Raw genomic sequence first — 20,466 nt, forward strand, 5'->3', positions numbered from 1 at the left:
TTGATATCTCGCGATCTGGACATGCTAGGGTCACGAATTTTGGTTGGTAGCTAGCTCTTGGGGTAGAAAAGAAGTGGCATGAGTCTGGCCTCCTAGCGGCTTGTTCTGGAACTGCAGGGGTGTTCGTTGAACAATTCTCGAAGAGGGATAACTCAAGAACCAGTTGACGGAGTGTTTTTTTTGTATGTAGGTAGCTGAAGTGATGCTTGACAGAATCAGATGACAATTATGCAAATCAGGAGCAAATTTGAATAATTAATGAGGAAATTCTATAAATCTGCTTCGTTCTATAATAGGAATATGAAACACTGTGTGACATGTAATTGAGAACGAGAAAAACATCTGAGGATATAGATTATGTAAATGAAGACCTAATTTGCCTAATTAATGGCAAATTGTTATAATTTCATAGTTGTAATTGTTGGGAATTTCATACTTGCCGCATTTGGAAGTTAAGTGAAGGTAATAAAGATAATCTATTCAAATTATGACCTCATTTGCATAATTTCTGAGGAAGTGCTAGAATAGCCTTTTTGTTAAAGATAAGGCTGTCATTGGGTGCAGAATATGATCTACTTATATAATACATGCAAATGGGGCTCTTTTTTTTGCTAAATCAATGATTAAAATTGTATAATTCGTCAACCGGAAGGGTTAACATCATTGGCGAAGGTATGAGATGGTGGAACTCTTGTTCTAATTTCCACCAACGGAACGTGATGACATTATTCTGGGAAGAATCCACGGTTTCATGTCATCAAGAGGCTAAAATAAACACTTCTGCTGTGAGAGATGTGCCTTTCTAATTTCTGTGCCTGAAGCTCAACCAAAGTAAAGTCCTCCGAATTTACTAGTTGTGTCATGTTTCTTTTGTCCATGTTTGTTTTGTCATGTTCCTACTCTCCAAGCAGAGGTTTGGGTTTGGGTTATTTTTAGCTTGTTTTTAGGCTTTTTTTATCGGGGTTTCTCTTTAGCACTGGATTGTTTTTTTACCAAACCCAAGTGATTTTTTCCACCAAACCCAACTCGGGAAAAAATCCAGTGCAAAAGAGAAACCACGATTGAAAGAAGCCTAAAAACACGCTAAAAATAACCCCAAACCTCTGCTTGGAAAGTATCATCTTCCCTCCTCACGTCTGCTTGATTTTGTGGCCTCACCTCGGGCATCTCTAAGTAGCCCCGGCTGTCCACTTATCAGAGCGGAAACTCTGTGACCTCACACCCGTCGAGTAGGATTGCTACTTGTGACGTCACACAAGGAAGTGATTACAGAAAACCCAACCCGCTCGTGCTTAGGTGATTATCACAGAAAGGGGAAGTCCTGTACACAGACAGGACTGAGGAAATATTCCCGATTCAGTCAGAGTGGAGTGAAGCTGTATTCTGCACCATGGAAGTGTTCCCTACAACCAATAAAGGACAGACGTTAATACGTGCCATGTCACTTCTCGGTGTACTGCTATGCCTGTATCCAGCGGTCTCAGGTACGTTACGTGAGCTCTTAAATTGTACTTGTCTCGGTAGGGCAGGATAACAGGAACACTTGAAAGATAGTTTCTTTCGACATACTTTGAGGTCTACATGTTTTCAAATGCCAATCCGTGTATAACATAGTAAGAACTTTAATGCGCGACAGTTGTACATGGTACAATATATATAACACCATGGTCCCCTCCCCAATACTAATGTAAGACACTGTCCCAACAAGCGTAATGTGTGTGTTAGGGGCTCTGATGTGTTTGTAGTGATGGGAACAGATACTGAAAAAAACGAACTTGATTTAGATTTTTTAAAGGAAATATCTCAATGATTTATGATGTAAATTTATCGGATTAATATTTGACAAGTAAGTCGAGAGTAAAATGTATGTAAACGTATGTAAAATGATGTGACAAGTTACGGATTGCTATGATTTTGCCCCGAAGATCAAATAGAAGCGTTAGCCAGACTGTAGTAAGAATCGGCCTGTGTAGACCTTGGCTACAGTCTGGCTTCCAGGTTATACAGGGAAGTTGTGCTATGTGTACTTCTATTCTATCGCCTACAACAGGCGGAGAGAATGAGGAACTAGCCTTCATCAGGCCTTCCTACGGGGGTACAGAACCTGGTAAAAAAAGGGAAATACTTTGCCAGGAGAGTCAGTCCAAGGAAGGGTTAATTTTCCCCTTCTGAAGGGGGCAAATGAACTCTACGCTGGCTAAACTCCCTTAAGTCAATTATTCTCCCTATTGGCTAAATTTTACTTTTTTCGAACCCGCGTTGTTAGTCTGGTGGAGACTAATGAGGAACACTGTACATGAGTCAAGAGTCAAGAATAGACCTAGGCAAATTTACAAGGTGTACTTCTCAGTGTGGGTAAGACATCAACATTCAAGAAAATAAAGGATTCAAAAAAAGTATGACTTATCGCCAATATTTTTAAAGTCAAATACTGATAGCTGTTGTTTATAATGTGTACGGAAAAATGCCCACATCTGTGACATGCCTCAGTTGGATCAGTTATTTTCCCGAAGCATGTTGTTATCACATAGAAACTCATTTGTATCACCCGGAGTAGAATCCTACAAAGGTAAGACATCCTGTGTTTCAAGTCATTATGTTCAAATTGATATGAACTATGTACGATTACTTAATAGGTTCCAATACAATCATATTTCCTTACTTTGCATTATACAATAGAAAAACCATACAATAGAAGAACTTTGTGAATTTATCTCCAATTGCTTCAAAAAGAGAGAAGAAATCTTCACTGCCTAGATTACTAGTAGTTTATTATCTAGTAGTTGTTAAGACTTTTATCCTTTTATCTTTATATCCTATGCATCATGTTACTCAGTATGATGTACATGTAACATCACATTCTGATGTATGTATTTAGCCCCATGGGCATGATTCAATTCATTATTTTGTGTTTATTTATTTTGATGTAGTGCCTGTGCCGTGCATGTCTGTTTATGTTTGTGTTTTTGTCTTCCTGTGAAAATTGAATTTAAAAAAACGTGAAAAATCCTTCTTGGCCCATAGCCACGGTCAATTGCTCATGTCAGCCCTTGTTTACCAAAAAATTCCAACACAGATTATATCTAATGATATTGTTTACTCCCAAACACGAACTGAGAGAGAGAGGTCGTAAGAAAACGTTGAAAGTTGTCCATGCGTAACAGCCCTATACACAGACTGACAAAAGGAAGAACTGCCTGGGGCATCATTTTGACCTTATAGACAAACGTACCGTGATGTAGTAGTACAGTAAGGCAGTGTGTTGACTAAGACAGCCAGTCTAACGCTGCAACTAATAACTGAAATGCTATTCAGTATATGTCCCTCTGTTTACTTTGGGCCTCGTGGCACTATTGACTTATAGTGATGATATTTGAAACAAGTCAGCATTTCTCAAAGGTAAACTACTCAGGTTAGGGACATTTATCGGGCTCTTATAATATACTTCCGGATTCTTTGAACTTTTGCTTCGACACCTGTGAATTGACTTGTCATGAGAATTGTTAACGTCTGACATAACAAAAGGTTTGAATGAATTCATTCTCGCATGTGTAGATGAGTCTATACTTGTGTAGTGATGTGTTAAAATACTCTCCAAGCAGAAGTTAATGTTATTTTTGGCGTGTTTTTAGGCTTTTTTTATCGGGGATTCTTTTGTTGAAGAGTAGTCTTAAAACACAAACCTGTACCGATGGCAATATGAAGAATAAGTTAGACGTGTAAAAAACTTCAATTAAAACTTTAATTAAAATTAAAACTCCACGATCTCATACCTTCCCCAAATGATAATGATGTAAGCCTTTATGACTAAGAAATTATAGATTAATCCCCCTGATTGTGCAAATAGGATCCTATATTGCATCAATTATATCTGTTGATCATAATCTACACCAGAATACAGTCTTATCTTATCAAAGAATGACATTATAGTATTTCCTCATAGATTATGCAAATGAGGTCCTTATTTGAATAAGTAATGTTTAATTATGTTCATCTTCACATAACTTTCAAATATCCCAAGTATGAAATTCCAGGCAGTTACCGCTATGTAATTATAACATTTTCTCATTAATTAGGCAAATTAAGTCCTCATTTGCATAATTGATATCTGCCTGTATTTCTGCCGTTCTTAATTACATATGACACAAGCTTGAATAGTCCTATCATGGAATGCAGCTGATTTATAGAATTTCCTCATTAATTATGCAAATTACATTGATATTTGCATAATTGTAATATCATTATGTCAAGCATTATTTCAGCTACCTACATGCCAAAAGTCACGACGATACATCAATTGGTTCTTGAGTTATCCGCCTTTAAACATTTTTCAACTAACGCACCTTCAGTACCAGAGCAAGCAGCTAGGGGGCTCAAACTCGTGTCACTTCATTCCCAGCCCAAGAGCTATCTACCATCTAAATTTCATTACCCTAGCATTTCCAGATCACGAGATATCAAAACCGGAAATTTAGCTGCAGTACCATAAGAAGCCGCTAGGGGGGCCTAAATCTAATAAGTTTTTATGTCATGTCTCATGAAGACCTGCCCACCTACCAAATATCAAGATAATCCATCTAAGCTTTCTCGAGTTATGCTGTTGACACACAGACAGACACACGGCCAGGAAAAACATAACCTTCGTCAATTCTTGGCGAAGGTAATGATGATCAGTCTGTGAATTTCAGTCATACAGAAAATTCATTGCAATCTTTACTCCAGGAGTAGCTGACATCACAATGACCAGCAGGTTTCCATACTATCCGGACACGGACCGAAGAGACCCAAATTTCCAGGACCAGGATTTCACTTGGTTATACTGCTACTACACCGGAACGCTTTTGGGGTCAAGTTACAACTATTGGTTCAAGCTTGAACTAGATACAGGGGCAGGTCGGCAGTTTGCCTCAGGTAGAAATACCGGGAGCGGATCGGATCCTCGCCATAGGCGAGTGAGGATCTGGCCTTATGACAGAAACGGCAATCCAGCACATCTCACTAACGCCTACTCCTGCCTGGGTCAGCAAAACGGCGTCTCTGACAAAGTCATCACGTTCAAGATGAGAGAGGACGGTAAGAAACTTTCAAAAAGTCCCAATAGTTATATAATATCAAAGCTCTTTCATCACATATTTCATCTTACCTGAAAACGTTCTTGATGCCCCTTCCTATGGACTAGATTTAATATACATATTGAAGAACGTCCAGTCATTATCACTTGAGTTAGGTAAATGTAAAAGAAAGAATATTGAAACGTATGTTGTCAGATGAGAAAAGATTTGGTTGATTAAGATCAAAGAACTTTGATATCCCATTCTATTTACGAGTCCCGATATTTGTTATTGAATATCAATGTCACTTCATTTATATCTATTTATCCACTTAGTTTGTTCAAATAGCTAGATTGGCTAAAATCAATGATCGAAAGACGGATGCAAAGTTGTATGATATTTTGTTTAGAGTTATTACTACACCAGCTTGGAGGTAGAGGTAAATATATTTCGTTCTTTGCTAAACGGCGAAAGGTTATCTGCCGGCGTTTCGTAACTCCCAAAATGTCCTCAGAAATAGAACTTCGGGTAGTGTAGTAAAAACAATATATTAAGCTATGACATTTAACTTACATGTACGTACCAACTTTTAAAACAGGCTAACGATTGAATTGGATCAATTTAGTATCTACTATTTCTTGTGTTTCAGCTGACGTGAGGCCCCGGCTGTTCTCCCGTACCGTGAATGTGGGAGACGCAGTAACGTTAGAGATGGTTCGGAACCCTGCCTCCAACAGGACTGGAGCCCTGGAGTGGAGGAAGGACGGAGTCGTTCTACAGGGTCAGACGGCTCTCACACTCAGCATCAACAACGTCCAGTCTTCAGATGAAGGGATCTATGAGTGCTACTATGACGGGGCATATTCTGACAGGAAACAGGGCATCATGAGGCTCATAGTTAGAGGTAAGTCCGATCACTACGCAACCCGGTCATCCCTTATGGGCCGCAATTTCACAACAATAATCTCATGACGTTTCCTTCCACGTGGATGCATATGGGGATGTGGGGATCATCACATCAATTATTAATAAAAAATATAGTATTTTTATTTGCTTCATTGAGTTGATATGACAACACATAGCAAGGCATTGATGGTTGCGTTTCTCCATATTTTCCTTTGATGTGCACTTAGGATGATTCAGCGATGAATAACATTTCAATTTTGTCCAAGTAGGCCTGATGGGAAATTTAAGACAACTTCTGAAGAAAACAACAACTATTATGATTATGTTTATCGAAGGAGAACATGTTGTTTTTGCTCAGTTTTTTCCTCTTCTTCTTCCGTTCCAAACAAATTATTACACCTTGTGTTATAGCCTGTACAGATAACAAGTACGGATCTGACTGTTCCAATGACTGTCCTGACTGTTATAACGGAGGGGTGTGTCATGATCAGACAGGCGAGTGTGTCTGTCCTCCGGGATTCAGCGGAACTTACTGTGGGACAGGTATCACTCTTTATGTTCAAAGGCCTCGTCATGGCTATATGTTCTTTATCTCTGTTCTAATACATGCAATACACGATCCAATCGCTTTTTGTTGGTCCAAGGGTGCAAAACAGGGCCTTGGGTGCAAATAGATTTGAAACAGCTGGATAATTATCTCCATAAAAATGGAGGTATTGTTTTTAGTGTGTCTGCGTCTATCTGTCTGTCTGTCTGTGTGTCTGTTTTTCTGCACATTTGTAGTCAACATAACTTCAGAACGCATTTATGGATTGTGATGTTTGGTATGTTGGTAGGTCATAGGAAGAGAAAGTTCAAGGTCAAATATGGGCCTTCTGGTGACTAACCTTGGTACTGCAGCAGACCTTTCGGTTTTTGTATCTTTTGTCCTTGACATGCTATGGTTTCGGATTACAGAATAAAGCCTGGTTACCAAACCTATTGTAGGTCCCGAGTCCTACGGAGAGGATGTAGAACTCGGGAGCTATAATATAATAGGTTTTGTAACAAGGCTAACAGAATATCATTTCAGTAGAACACAGTACTAGGATATTACTTGCAGATTTCTATTCACATTCTCAAAAGAAACTATTAAAGCATCGCCTATATGATTCTGCACACGTTTTGACCGTTTCAATGACTTTTCCATTGTTAAAACAGCCTGTGCGTCCGGACGTTTCGGTAAGACGTGTAGGTTCAGCTGCAGTGGAGGCTGTCAGGGCCAGCTGATGACGGTTCCGGATCCGGTAGGGTGTACCTGTCCTCCTGGGCTCACCGGAATGACGTGTCAAGACGGTAATATATTCACAAAATTCATTTTACACATTTAAAGGTATCCGATGCAATTTCAGGGTGGCAAGATTGGAAATATTCTGAATAAGGCAATCTGTATGATATTGATACATACTACCCCACATTTGCATCATGTATTTCATACTGCAAAGCACAGAAACGCACCCCCAAAATGAGTCCTTTATTTTCTGGGTGGTGCTTCAAACAGCAGCCCAGGATCCTACCACTAACCATTTTCCATCACAATTTTAGTCACCTTTGCTCAATGGATGTCAATATATATTAGGATAGTGTTGTTCCGCCTTATATATGTAGATACGTGACTAGAATATTGACTTTGAAAAATCTGACTTTTCACCCCTAAAACTACACTGAACATCTTTAAAACTGACATTTTTTTCAGTTGTGAGACAGTGCATTCTTCAGTCACAGTCAAGTTCAACAGAAGACTAACTCTTACTCTTTTCTATGATTTTAAACGTACTATGGAATCGTTTTTCTATGTGTTTTTCCTAGCGTGTCCGGACGGTACGTATGGCGCGAGCTGTACTCAAAACTGTCACTGTTTATCCGGAAACTCAGCCTGTCACAAGGAAACAGGAGCGTGTACCGGCGGATGTGCAGCAGGCTGGGAGGGAGACTCCTGTCAGATAAGTACGGTCTAGTTTAAATTAGTCACATGAACTTTGACACAACAAAAGTACAGCTATTTCGAAAGGTCTTTTACATACATACAGACATACAGACAGCTACTTGGGTACAACAGAATTGACATGCCTAACTTTCCTTACAACACTGGAATGAATTGGGACTTATTACCCCAAATTTTCGGCTGCCTCCTTTAACCTTGTTCACGGAATGGACCCGTCTACTCTTGGTACGTGACGTCAGAGACACGTGACCGTAGTAGCGGGCCATACACATGTAACTTGTGTCGCCCCCCGTCTCTGTTCAGGGTAGGTCTGTGAGCTCTAATGTAGACCGCCTCCTTTATTCCTCTTGCATAGAAGTCCTCGATTTTGAACCAGACTTTTATTTTCTAGAATAAAATTGAACTTATCTATAGCATGAAATGTAACAGATTCCGCTGAGCAAGAGGAAAGAAGGCTGAACAGGTTTGTGCGTTTATCATCACATGGATATTCATAATAAAATGTTGTTCATCTTCAATCTCATTAGGACAGAATGGACCAAACCCGTTAGGAAATTCCAAGTGTTTGTTTCACAGACTGCATATATTACTACGTCTGTATTTATACAGCCATACAGACAATTTTAATCTTGAGAGTTATGCCACCTTGTAACGTCGATGGGTCCTTTTGGATGTTTAGGTGTAGACTAGATTGCTAGATTGAGATTTTTCCACATTTTTAAGTGAATGCCGACTGTCTGAGGCATCACTTAGATTCTATGTTCACGATCACAATCGGTTACTATCTCTGTTGGTATATGTACAAATGTATATTCAACGCGGTATTTTTCTCCGTGTTGTACAGGGCCTGCCACAGTAACACAACCTCCCATGGATCAAACAATAAATATTGGTAGTCAAGCAACATTCACCTGCAGCAGTACAGGTGTGCCAACACCTGCGATCACCTGGTACAACGACAGCAGTGCTATCACACCTGGAGGACAGATCAGTGTGGTTAAAGTTACAGAAGTAGTGGACGGTGAAAACGTGGTGACCAGCACATTAACCATTACATCTGTGGGTCGTGAGGACAACGGAGTGTACAAGTGTGCATCATCTAATGCTAACGGGGTATACATGGACACGTCACAGGTGGCTAGACTTACAGTGCGAGGTAAGGAACCAGGATCTTTATATTTAGTGTTGACCTCAATCTTGAATTATACATTCGAAAGTCGTAATATAAAGATAATAATGTGTTTTTACATATCATGGATGATGTATCCGTACTTTCCTTATTGGTTGTATGTTTAATTTATCTTACAAACCTTTACATAATTGATTTGGACACCCAGATATGTCATCTCCAATCATATTTTGAGAAACTAATATAATTACCGCCACGAATCTTTGTCTTTCTCTAACTTGTTTCTCTTGCTATCAGGAATGCCGTAAGCGAATACATGAAACCGTTTTTATGTTTACCGAATGAGAACATATTGTTTTTTGCTCAGTTTCTTCATCTTCTTTCGTTCTAAACAAATAAGGTCAGTGACCAGTACCAGACGTCTGTCACCATGGTAACTGGTACTGGATTACGTAATGCTGCAAGTGCCATGCAAAACTGAGTTCAATGATCAATAGGGGCCATATATATGGATGTGTTTGAGTAAGAATAAAGAACAAAGCAGTACTTTGTAAAGCTGGACCCCGTAAAGGTAAACATGATGCATTTGCTTTGCGAATGTTACCTTCCTAGTGTTTTCTTATCTTATACAGAACGTCCGGACGATGTAAAAGTTACTGTCACAGCCGTGAACTCTACAGCCCTACAAGTCACGTGGACGGTGGGCGTGACCGGAAACCTGGACATCATAGACTCCCAGGTCAGGTACAGGAGTTTCATCGATGGTGAATGGACAACGTACACGCCGTGGAGAGCGACAGGAATTTCTGGTACAAATGGCACTGTTCGCATCTCTGGTCTGTTACCCGCCGTGAGCTATCATGTACAAGTCACTGTGCGAAATGCGCTGGGATTGAGTACGCCGCCTTCATGGGCCTGGGGCATTACAAATGAAGCACGTAAGTACAAATTATAGCTTCTTAATCTTGTACATCTAATGTGCATGTAATTGTTAAAAGCTGTGTTTCCCCTACGGCAGACGAGATGATGATGATAATGAATCTTAATAACTGTGCATAAACAGATTCTCAGACACATAAGCGCATCAAGCGGTTGATACGAGTCTATTTTCTACTGTAACAGAAACATCGTACATCAACTGGCTACATAGCTTAGATTGAGGTGCGTGCATCTCCTTGGATATGACAAGTTGTATACACACAACAAATAATGCACAACATATTCCTATTTTGGTTTCTAAATGATCCTTGCAAAAATATAATATTTTTGTATGATGAGCTTTTTCATAAAGTCCGTCTTTGCATGTTGTTCAGTCCGGTAAATCTGTTCTATGTCAACAGCACCGGGCCCTCCACACGGTTTGCAAGTCGCGCAGATATCTCACAACACCGTGCACCTGACTTGGCAGCCTTCGCTCAGAACCAACGGAGTCATCCGCAGCTACACTGTCCAGTACGGGGAATCGGTAGCGTGCGAAACACTAGAGTTTTCCCCAAAAGACGTTACCACGTCTGACAACAACAACAGCACCACTACCGTTATCGGAGACCTGGTTCCGTACACAAACTACACATTCCGGGTGCGGGGGGCGACAAGTGCAGGAGGAGGAGACTTCAGCCACTGTAACGTCACAAGGACACTGGAATATTGTGAGTACTGCACTATACTGAATATCAATAGCTTCTGTAGCATGTTGACGAGTGTGTTAGCACGGAAGACATTTCAGTACAGTGTGGGTTTTAGTATTCCGTACGCATCTATGATGTAAACATTACTGTGAGAGATTCTCAACATACGAGTCCACAAAAGCTACCTCATCTACATCAGACATTCTTATCTACCCGTGACCCCCAGACCCAACAGCCCCAGTTGTCCAGACGTTTGCAGACCAGCACGACTGTAACTGCCGGACGCCAAACATCCCCCGGCCGGTCCAGCTGCGTGTAGCCTGGCGGCGCCCTGACCACATCTACGGTCAGCTGCAGGCGTACCGAATCAGCCTGTACAACAGAACCGGCGGGGAACCGTTCTACCAGGAGAACATGACGTCAGGACTGCAGCAGGAGAACCTGACAGCTGTGGTCACATCGTCACTCCTGCAACCTGCGAACAACTACTCTGTCACTGTGAGTCTGAACTGTGACGTCTTGATCCAATCTTGCGGACCATCAAATGTTTTCTGTAAATGACTTATATGGATACTTTAAGAATTCATTAAAAAAGGTGCCCAATGCTAGTGATTGATCCTGCAATGATGCATTCTTAGCACAATTTAGTTAGGCTAAGGAATAGGCTAAGTTGAACTGACTCATCTGTTTTGGACCATTTACATCTGGCAGGTATCAGCCATTAACACCGTCTACCTTGGGAGCGAGAGCCATCCATATATAGCCCGTGCGAGTGACGGATGTAAGTATAAGTTTTCAAATCAAGAACACTAATTTGTGCCCGTTAATTTGTATGCATTGTGATGATCATATCTAATATAATTCTCTGTGGTCTGTAAGGGCACCCAGAACCGCTTACGATTGCTTGAATGTCGCATCTCCATTTGACAAACAATAATCTCATCTTAGGCCCAGATGCCCCGACTGTGACAAGACTGGCAAACAGTGAATGTGGAGTGAACTGGACAGCTCCTGCAGTAACCCGAGGGAGGCTGACAGGATACAATGTAGGTGTAGGTACAGTCCTTGGAATTGACATGATTCAGAAAAAGCCGCGTCTTGTGATGACATTTTCATCCTTCAATACCACAAAATTCTTGAAAGATGTGACATGCACTAGCTAGACCAATTGTTAACTATGATTTTTTTTCCAAACAGGTTACAAATGTAGACTCGCCACTTCATGACCCAGACGATTCTGAACCTGGCACCAGCTATGCCCCGTTAGGTTTGGATCAACAACAGTGGTCCAAGTCACTGGCTGAGCTTCCCGCCAACTCCTTGGTCCGAGTCACGGTCCGGGCGGTAACCTGTGCCGAAGGAGACAAGGGGGAGGAGGTCACTTGTCGGGTCTCAAGAGTTGGTGAGAAATAGTCATATTACGACTTGTAGACACACCTGCATATCATCTGCGCTGCAAACAAGAATTTAGACAAGAAAACGACGTAGCTCGTGGTGACGTTTTGTAGCTCACACGATGCCATGGTAGCATTTATACTTGGTTGCTCGACAGATTGTTCGACGTTGAATTTAATACTTCACAGTACGTGAAAAGGTACCTTACCTTACCACATGTATTCTTTTACCATATGTAGAACCACCGCCGCCTCCAATACTACCTCCCGGCCCACCCCCGATCGCTTTGGCAACATCTTTTCCCATGGTTCTTCCGAAAGTGAGCGAGAGGAATGGTCCTGTACGGTACGTGTTTCTATACATTCCATGGTTATCGCGAGCAACAGTTGAGGAATAAAATACATTGTCGATTATTTTCCATCCATTCTTTATTGGCCTCTTTTCACAATGACGGAGGCCAGTTTTACGCATGGTTTACCATTGATTCTCTGCAGTTGTTGCCAAGTCATCGTCATCACAATGACCGAAACCGAGAGCCTTGCTGACCTGAAAACAAGAGTTGGAGAACCAGACGTCATGCTTACAGAGGACGGTCCTGATGGCGGAAAAATTGAACCTTACGTGGCTTTGTCACTTTCGACGTAAGTTTCTTTCATATTATGAACCATAGATCTTGCTACAAAAGATACTACATTGTAGCTTACAATCACCAGAACACATCACATTCGGCGAAGCAGGCTATAGGATCCGTTTCAGGGATGGTTACCAATATGGCGTCTTAATAGTGAAATGTTGTAGTTTGTATCGTCATCACAGGATTTTCTATCCTCTGTTATGTAAGAATTACATGTGCTTCGTGGCAGTTTACTCAAAATCTCGAAGTAAAGCTTTCGTTTTTGTAAAGCAGAATTTTGCAAAGTGGTTTCAATGCAATGACGATGCATGCTTTGTAACACTCTGTGCATTCCTCCATCAGATACGACTACAAAAGAACCGATGTAGTACAGATCGGCGACGGAGGACCCTGTGGTCACGAGTGGTGCTGTGAGCGGAGTGAACTCACCGATCCCAGGCGAGCAAAGTCTCCTGGCAATAAGAAACTCCAGTCAGGTCAGAAGTACACAGCAGCAGTGCGGTGTTACGTGGAATTTGGAGCCAGAAGACGCAAGCGGAACACGGAAAAGGTATAAATATATATGATGTAGTTGAACGTTTAAATTTGGTCATCTTTAAAGTTTCCATCCTAGATTTTGTTTTCATGTATAATTGGTCAATTCATATTTCTGTGCCCGGCAATGATATATTAACTGCATTAATTGACAGTTTGTACGCCCTATCCATGGGAAACGTTTCCATTTTCAGTTATTCACGACAAGTGGGTACATTGAACCTGTAATCACAGAAATGGACAACGAAGGTAATTCCAATGGATTACAGAATGATACATATTTATATATACATATGAACTGAGTTTCTTTTTAAATTATTCAATCTTTAGAATTGCTTTAAAATCTATTATCAATTTTGCAACGTATGGGGCATAACGTTTCTGAAAAAAAAGTGCATGGTACCCGATGGTTTAATTCCTTTTAGCTTTTCGAGGATTGTCAAGAGAAAAAGTAATGGACGAGGATCATTACGCCAAAAACAGTTACTCAAGCAACTGGATATGATTTTGAAAACGTCAGACCTTTCAGCTAGTATCCACTAGCTTTCGTCATTGACTGAGAGACCAGAGGGGAAATGCAGGTTTATAAGTACAACCTGTTGATTGATATGCAAATAAAGTGAATACAAATTTTTGGAAGTCGAAAAAGGAACAAAAGTCAGACAAGTCAAGACAAGATGATGCAAATTAGTCTAAAAGCTCCTGTTATACGGAACAGGAGCTTAAGTGTTGTCTGTCCTCGGGGCTGGGAGTGCCAAATCCCAAGTGCCGGAAAGATCAACCCGTAGCCCCCCTTCCCTGTTGAGGGTGGGATTGTACATTCTTTCATATATTGCTTCTTTAACACCCCGTTCCCACCAGCGTGTTTCGCGGTCTAAGATATCCGTGGACTCGAGTTTGAAAGAGTGACCCTGGTTGTGTTGTAGGTGGTGGAAAATAGCTGAGGAGTAGCCGTTGGCACTAGGTCGGCAATGTTCTTTGTATCTTACTTTGAGCGGTCGACTTGTCTCTCCGATGTAGGTGTTGTTACAATTGGGCTCCTCACATTTGAGTCTGTAAATAACATTCGCCTTGGTACCTTTGTGGGGTCGGTCCTTAGGGTGTACCAGTCTTTGTCTGAGGGTTGAGTGAGGTTTGAAGTTAGTGGCTATGTTGAAGTTTTGGAAGATCCGTCGGAGTTTCTCAGATACTCCTTGGACATACGGAATAGTGATGTTGGCCTTGTTTTTGTTGGTCAATGGTTTGCACTTCTGGGTTTTCTTAGACTGATCTGAAGGTTTGAGCGCTTTGTTGAAAGTCCAGTTTTGGTAGCCACATTTAGCCAGGGCACCTCGGAGGTGTCTATGTTCGTCCGTTTTGGCTTGGTCTGAAGTGACAATGTTGTCTGCACGATGGAAGAGAGTTTTGATCACTGCTAGTTTGTGTTCCAAAGGGTGGTGGGAATCAAAGGCCAGAATCTTGGGATTTGGCACTCCCAGCCCCGAGGACAGACAACACTTAAGCTCCTGTTCCGTATAACAGGAGCTTTTAGACTAATTTGCATCATCTTGTCTTGACTTGTCTGACTTTTGTTCCTTTTTCGACTTCCAAAAATTTGTCTTCACTTTATTTGCATATCAATCAACAGGTTGTACTTATAAACCTGCTTTCCCCTCTGGTCTCTCAGTCACTGACGAAAGCTAGTGGATACTAGCTGAAACATCTGACGTTTTCAAAATCATATCCAGTTGCTTGAGTAACTGTTTTTGGCGTATCGTATTACCTGGATGTCTAACCTCCATCGACGTGACGAGGATCATTGTTTATGACAACTCTCTAACTGCATTGTTAGTAACAATTTAATAGTGGTGTATTATTTTCCCAACGTAGATGATTGATATGACATAATGTGACTATCATTCCTTTGTATTCCCTTCCAGTCGAAACTGTTCCTCTCGTCCCTATCATCGCTGGCTGTGCTGCTGCTCTACTGGTGGCTGTGCTGGTGACAGTAGGGATCATATGTTACCGGTAAGTAATGCCTCTATTCACAGAAAACGCAATCCATTAATGTGTAATGAATGTTATTATGTTTACCGAAGGAAAATATATTGTTTTTGCTGTTTCTTCCTCTTCTTCTTCTCCAAACAGTGACCTCTGACTTGACCAATGACATGATTTGTTGACGTCTGTCACCATGGTGACTGGTGTTGGGTTACATAATGTTGTAATTTCATGGCCTGCTCTGCTCCTGTCACCATATACCAGCAGTACATGTATGTGAATGTGTTTGAGTAAGAATTAGAGCAGACCATGTCCAAAGGTAAATATTATGCATTTGCTTTGCAAATGTTACTTCTCTAGTTTTTTTGTTTGTTTTGTTTGTTTGTTTATTGGTTTATTTGTATCAACAACAGCATGACTGGCAGCCGTGACGTACAAGGCTGAATTTCGATGCTTGTTTACAACATAAATCAATTATACTTCATCTTCATTCATCTTTGATATGTTAAAGGAAAAGAAAAGCCACTGACGACCAGCATGCTCCAGGTGCTCAGCTAGATCTGAAGATAATCAAAGGAGACGAGCCCTCCGCCACGGAATCAGCTGAAAATCCTGCATGTAAGACGCTGGATGAAGACAGTTATCTTTACGAAACGGTATAACTATACAATTATATAGTCATTTGAATGCCCGGCCAATTTTTTTTATTTTCATGCTTTACTTCAACTGATGATGACTGACCTCTACTACAGACCGCTTTACTGCTTTCTGCTACAGACCATTTACCGCATCCAAGACCTTGTCACAGTGGACGACGTAGTGGAATTCCTGAGGTGCAGGGGTTTTGGGCAGTATGTTGCAGCATTTAGGCGTAAGTTCTGATCTGCTCATCGTTTCCTTTTTTTTTTATAAAAGTAGGTAAAAGGGTTAATTGTGATTCTTTCGCTACATCATGCTAAGGCTACATCAATACGGATTCGGAGGAAAGATGATACATGTATCTATACTGTCCATGTTGATAAAATGATATACTGCTTTTTGATGTGGTGTCTGTTTCTCAGGACACAAGATAGATGGAGATGTAGTCTCGAATCTAAGCGACGCTGTGCTTGCTGAGCTCATTCCTGAGATCGGACCGAGGGTCAAACTACAAAAAGCACTGCAGGAGCTGAAGGACAACTCGGTTTGCCTCCTTTTCTGTCTCATCGATTACCCAAGATTGCCAAGTATCTAACCCTTTTCAATTTAAGTCTGCAATGTGAACTCTACTGTTTCATAAGAGTGAATGATTTAAAAAAAGGTCATGGTGTTACACATGGCCACAATACAATGCAAAGGACATCTCTTTGCTCCCAGACTTCAGTACCATCCAAATAATGGCAATGTTGCTTTAATAACGTTGCGTGTATTCCAGAAAGACGATTAGATTTCTACGTAGTATTTCTTCGTACTTTGTAATGAGGTAGTTGACTGCTGCTGATGACTTTTAGCCAGGCGAATACATGTATTCGCTATCCCCTCACTTTAAGGACTCCGCTGAAAGCAGCAAACCTGTCCACGCTGACTGGGAAATCCCCCGGTCCAGTCTGACGCTCGGCAAAGTCCTGGGGAAGGGACAGTTTGGAGAGGTCCGTATGGGGGAGCTGAGGAAGAGAGGTGTTACCCAGACCGTGGCAGTCAAGACACTGAAAGGTGCCTTTTATACATTGCACATGCCCTTAACATTCATATAAACACATGTCCTTCAACATACTAAAGCAAGCATGCTGCCTGGTCGCATGGTAGCATCAATAGTCATCATATTGTTTAAGAGAAAAATGAACTAAGAAACGCTTGAAAATCTGTTTTCCTTGTTACAAGTAGTAAGATAATGACTTTATTAGTGGTATCTTTCTTTTTTGCTATTTTGATTTTCCAGCATCTGCCGAAGACCGAGACAAAGAGGACCTGTTGGGGGAGCTGGAGATTCTGGTCACTGTTGGTCGTCATGACAACATCATCAGTCTGGTTGGCGCATGCACAGTAGAAGGTAATACTAATGTTAAAATTCAAATTTCGTAATGTGAGGGTTCTGTAATATTATTTGTCTGGTACTAAAACGAACAATCCAGCCTAAACCAGGGCAAAATGAGATTATTATAACGCTGATTGCAGAGCACTAAACCTGGTATCCAGTCTATCGCGGTTGGGGCAGATTTCCTTCGGGGATGCTGATAAGCCTGAGCTAGGTTCCCCGGAAGGTTTTTCACGACGGGAGTTTGTGATGGGGCTAATCCCCGACGTGCCAAATTCTATCACAGGCGTAACTTCTACCGGGCGGTCTGTTGAGCTAGGCGGGCGAAAACTATTAGAGCCCCGAAGACAACGTGCCCCAAACACGATAGGCTGGATACCATTTTCCCAAAGGTACGAATGATGTCAGAAAATGTTTGTCAGATTAGCGATCTATCAATCAATCCGTTCATCCACACTAGGTCCTCTGGCACTTGTGGTTGAGTACGCACCAAACGGCTGTCTGAAGGACTGGCTGAAGGACAACCGTCCTGAGGAGCTGGACCAGACAGACGACAAAAACATCGCCACCTCCGGGGTTCAGCTGCCGATGGACCAGCTCATCCTGTTCGGTATTGACATCGCGAATGGGATGAGTCATCTGGCCGCCATGCAGGTACAATGTACACAACAGCACGTTTGCTGATTTTTCTAGACACAAATGCATCTGAAGATCTGATCATGGCCTTATTTTACGTTCAAAATCGTGTCTATAGTCCGACCTAGCACATCATATGCCGTTGTGATGACAAGTAACAGATGATCTTAAGGTGGGAAGAGGAAAGACGCACTGCATGATAGACAATGTTGAAATAGAATCTAAGAAAGAAAGATACTGGGGAAGGAACACAAAAAGGCGACCGAAAGTCATTTCGGTTAGAAAATACATCATTATAAACCTGCATCGTTGTCCATCAGCCTCTATATCTATGCTAACCTTGACATTTCTACATGATGAATGTACAACTGCACTATGGTATGACAATGTAACGTTCGTCCATCCAGTGTGTCCACCGTGACCTTGCCGCCAGGAATGTGCTCCTTGGGAAGAACCTGACGGCCAAGATCTCAGACTTTGGTCTGTCTCGGGATATTTACGAGGAGTCTGAGTACGTCAAGAGCACGAAGGTATCATATCTCCGTCTTCTGATAGTCTTTAAAACTAGTATTGAAAAGCCAATTAATGAGGCTGCTGTGAAATAGATATGAGTCGTTTGCAAAATATGTCAATCTAATGTGTTCTGATGGTATTTTAACATTCCTTTTTCCTAACACAGAGCCAGCTTCCCGTCCGTTGGATCGCATACGAGTCCCTATTCTACCACACGTACACCACACAGAGCGATGTGTATGTATATTCTACTGACACTTTTATACATCTACATATAGTTACAATTCATAAATCCATTTATTTGCATCTGTGTAGTATAGAATTCATATCGATGTACAGAATGAAGTTAAATGAGAATATAGACGTGTTGTATTTTCCATGTTTCAGGTGGTCCTTCGGAGTGCTTCTGTGGGAGATCATGACAATGGGTAAGGAAGCACAGACAATGTATTTGACGCACTTTGCAAGCAGTGGAGGTACATATTCAATGAAACATGCATATGTTTTTGACACAACGTCATTATGCGCCATCAGCAGCTATGAAATGTGCATTCTTTCAATGCTTTACAAAACCGTTTCCGCTGTTCTGTAATATATACTATTACGTTCTTCATGATTTACATGTAGGTACCTTCAATTTTTTGTCTGAATGTCTCAATATATGTATGGCCACAAGTACAATTTTGTGTTAAACCGTGATATACTTAATCTTCCAGGTAAGAAGCCGTACGGTCGGATGACCGGCAAAGACCTCATGAAACTGTTGCCGGACGGCTACAGGCTGGAGAAACCTGCTCTATGTCCTCAGGATATGTACGCCCTTGTATTCAAACTTGTTTTATTCGTAAGCCCAGAACGACAAAAGGTGCTCGATCACGGGCCTCTTCAGAGGTGCCCTCAGAACTCCGCATAGGCCATGTGCAAATAAAACCTCTGGGGGAGACCCGTGAGCACCTAGAGGCTGCCACTTTTGTCACTCTGGGCCTTCGTAGTTTTAGTGTAGTTCAGTGACGGTTTTTGTATTGACTATTGCACAGTTCCACTAATGAGAAGATTTACGCCCTATCAGCTTATGATAGAATGTCAGTAAATGGCCTGTTCCGTTGATGCAAATATTCTATATATCTGTCTGCAACAGTTACGATGTGATGAGGTGCTGTTGGGAAACCCTCCCTGAGAATAGACCAACTTTCCCGGACCTGAAGGTGACTCTGGACCGGATCATTCAAGATTATAAGGTAACGTTTTCTCTGAAATGCACGAATTTTGTTTGACTTTATGCTAAAAACGGTATATTTCATCGCTAAGTCCTCTTTGTAGCAGACCTATCTGCAGCTCTATCTTGGACCAGGTAAATAAATCAGAACCAGGCCAGGGGCGTAGGATGGCATATGATGCATGCCATCAACGATTGTTATGAATTTGGAAACCAGCAAAGTCTTATTTGTTTCTTTTGCAGACATATGCCTCACTGTTAAAGTAAGAAACTGCGGATAGAATGAGAGAGACGGGGAAGAATCCTTTTGACAAGAATGAAGCCTTCAATCATTTTCTAAATAACAAATAGCCGGATAATATATATATATATTCATAAAAATGTATTCATAAAAATGTATTCATAAAAATGTATTCATAAAAATGTATTCATAAAAATGTATTCATAAAAATGTATTCATAAAAATGTATTGTGCCCAGCTCTAGTCTACCTACAGCTACAGAGCTGCATAGGTTACGAGGCTACCACTTTTGTGTGTATTTATATAGTCAATCGGGCAAACGTTTGTACGCTTGTTTTGTAGATCTGTCCAAAACTTTTGATTCAATTTGGCATGAAGGTTTATTTTTCAAACTTCTATTTAAAGGCATATAAGTGTTTTAGTATCATCCAATCCGAAGCACGCGTTAAAACTATTGGTGGTTTAACAGAGAGCTTCCCTGTCCAGATCGGTGTCCGTCAAGGCTGCGTATTGAGTCCAACCTTATTCAACCTTTATATCAGTAATCTTGTTAACGACTTAAACATGGCAGACATTAACGCACCGCTATTACACCACTCAAA

The 20,466-nt window shown here is 41.2% G+C and overlaps 2 protein-coding genes across 2 annotated transcripts; both read left to right on the forward strand.

Moving 5' to 3' along the window:
- Positions 1-5,001: 5,001 nt before the first annotated feature.
- Positions 5,002-12,111, forward strand: LOC109462256 (angiopoietin-1 receptor-like). The gene is made up of 11 exons (XM_019758787.1): positions 5,002-5,073; positions 5,701-5,955; positions 6,369-6,500; positions 7,158-7,292; positions 7,806-7,943; positions 8,786-9,097; positions 9,703-10,008; positions 10,411-10,719; positions 10,925-11,196; positions 11,410-11,479; positions 11,930-12,111. Exons 1-11 carry the CDS (start codon positions 5,061-5,063, stop codon positions 12,109-12,111), a joined length of 2,124 nt encoding a protein of 707 aa, XP_019614346.1. The 5' UTR covers positions 5,002-5,060.
- A 3,865-nt stretch (positions 12,112-15,976) lies between these two features.
- LOC109462258 (fibroblast growth factor receptor 3-like) lies at positions 15,977-19,890 on the forward strand. The gene is made up of 11 exons (XM_019758788.1): positions 15,977-16,115; positions 16,306-16,427; positions 16,774-16,936; positions 17,163-17,273; positions 17,719-17,912; positions 18,302-18,424; positions 18,574-18,644; positions 18,795-18,835; positions 19,124-19,220; positions 19,546-19,645; positions 19,867-19,890. The coding sequence occupies exons 1-11, from the start codon at positions 15,977-15,979 to the stop codon at positions 19,888-19,890; spliced, it is 1,185 nt and encodes a 394-aa protein (XP_019614347.1).
- The last annotated feature ends 576 nt before the right edge of the window (positions 19,891-20,466 follow it).

The sequence above is a fragment of the Branchiostoma belcheri genome, unplaced genomic scaffold, assembly GCF_001625305.1.
Source record: "Branchiostoma belcheri isolate BF01 breed outbred unplaced genomic scaffold, Haploidv18h27 scaffold114, whole genome shotgun sequence".
NCBI lineage: Eukaryota > Metazoa > Chordata > Leptocardii > Amphioxiformes > Branchiostomatidae > Branchiostoma > Branchiostoma belcheri.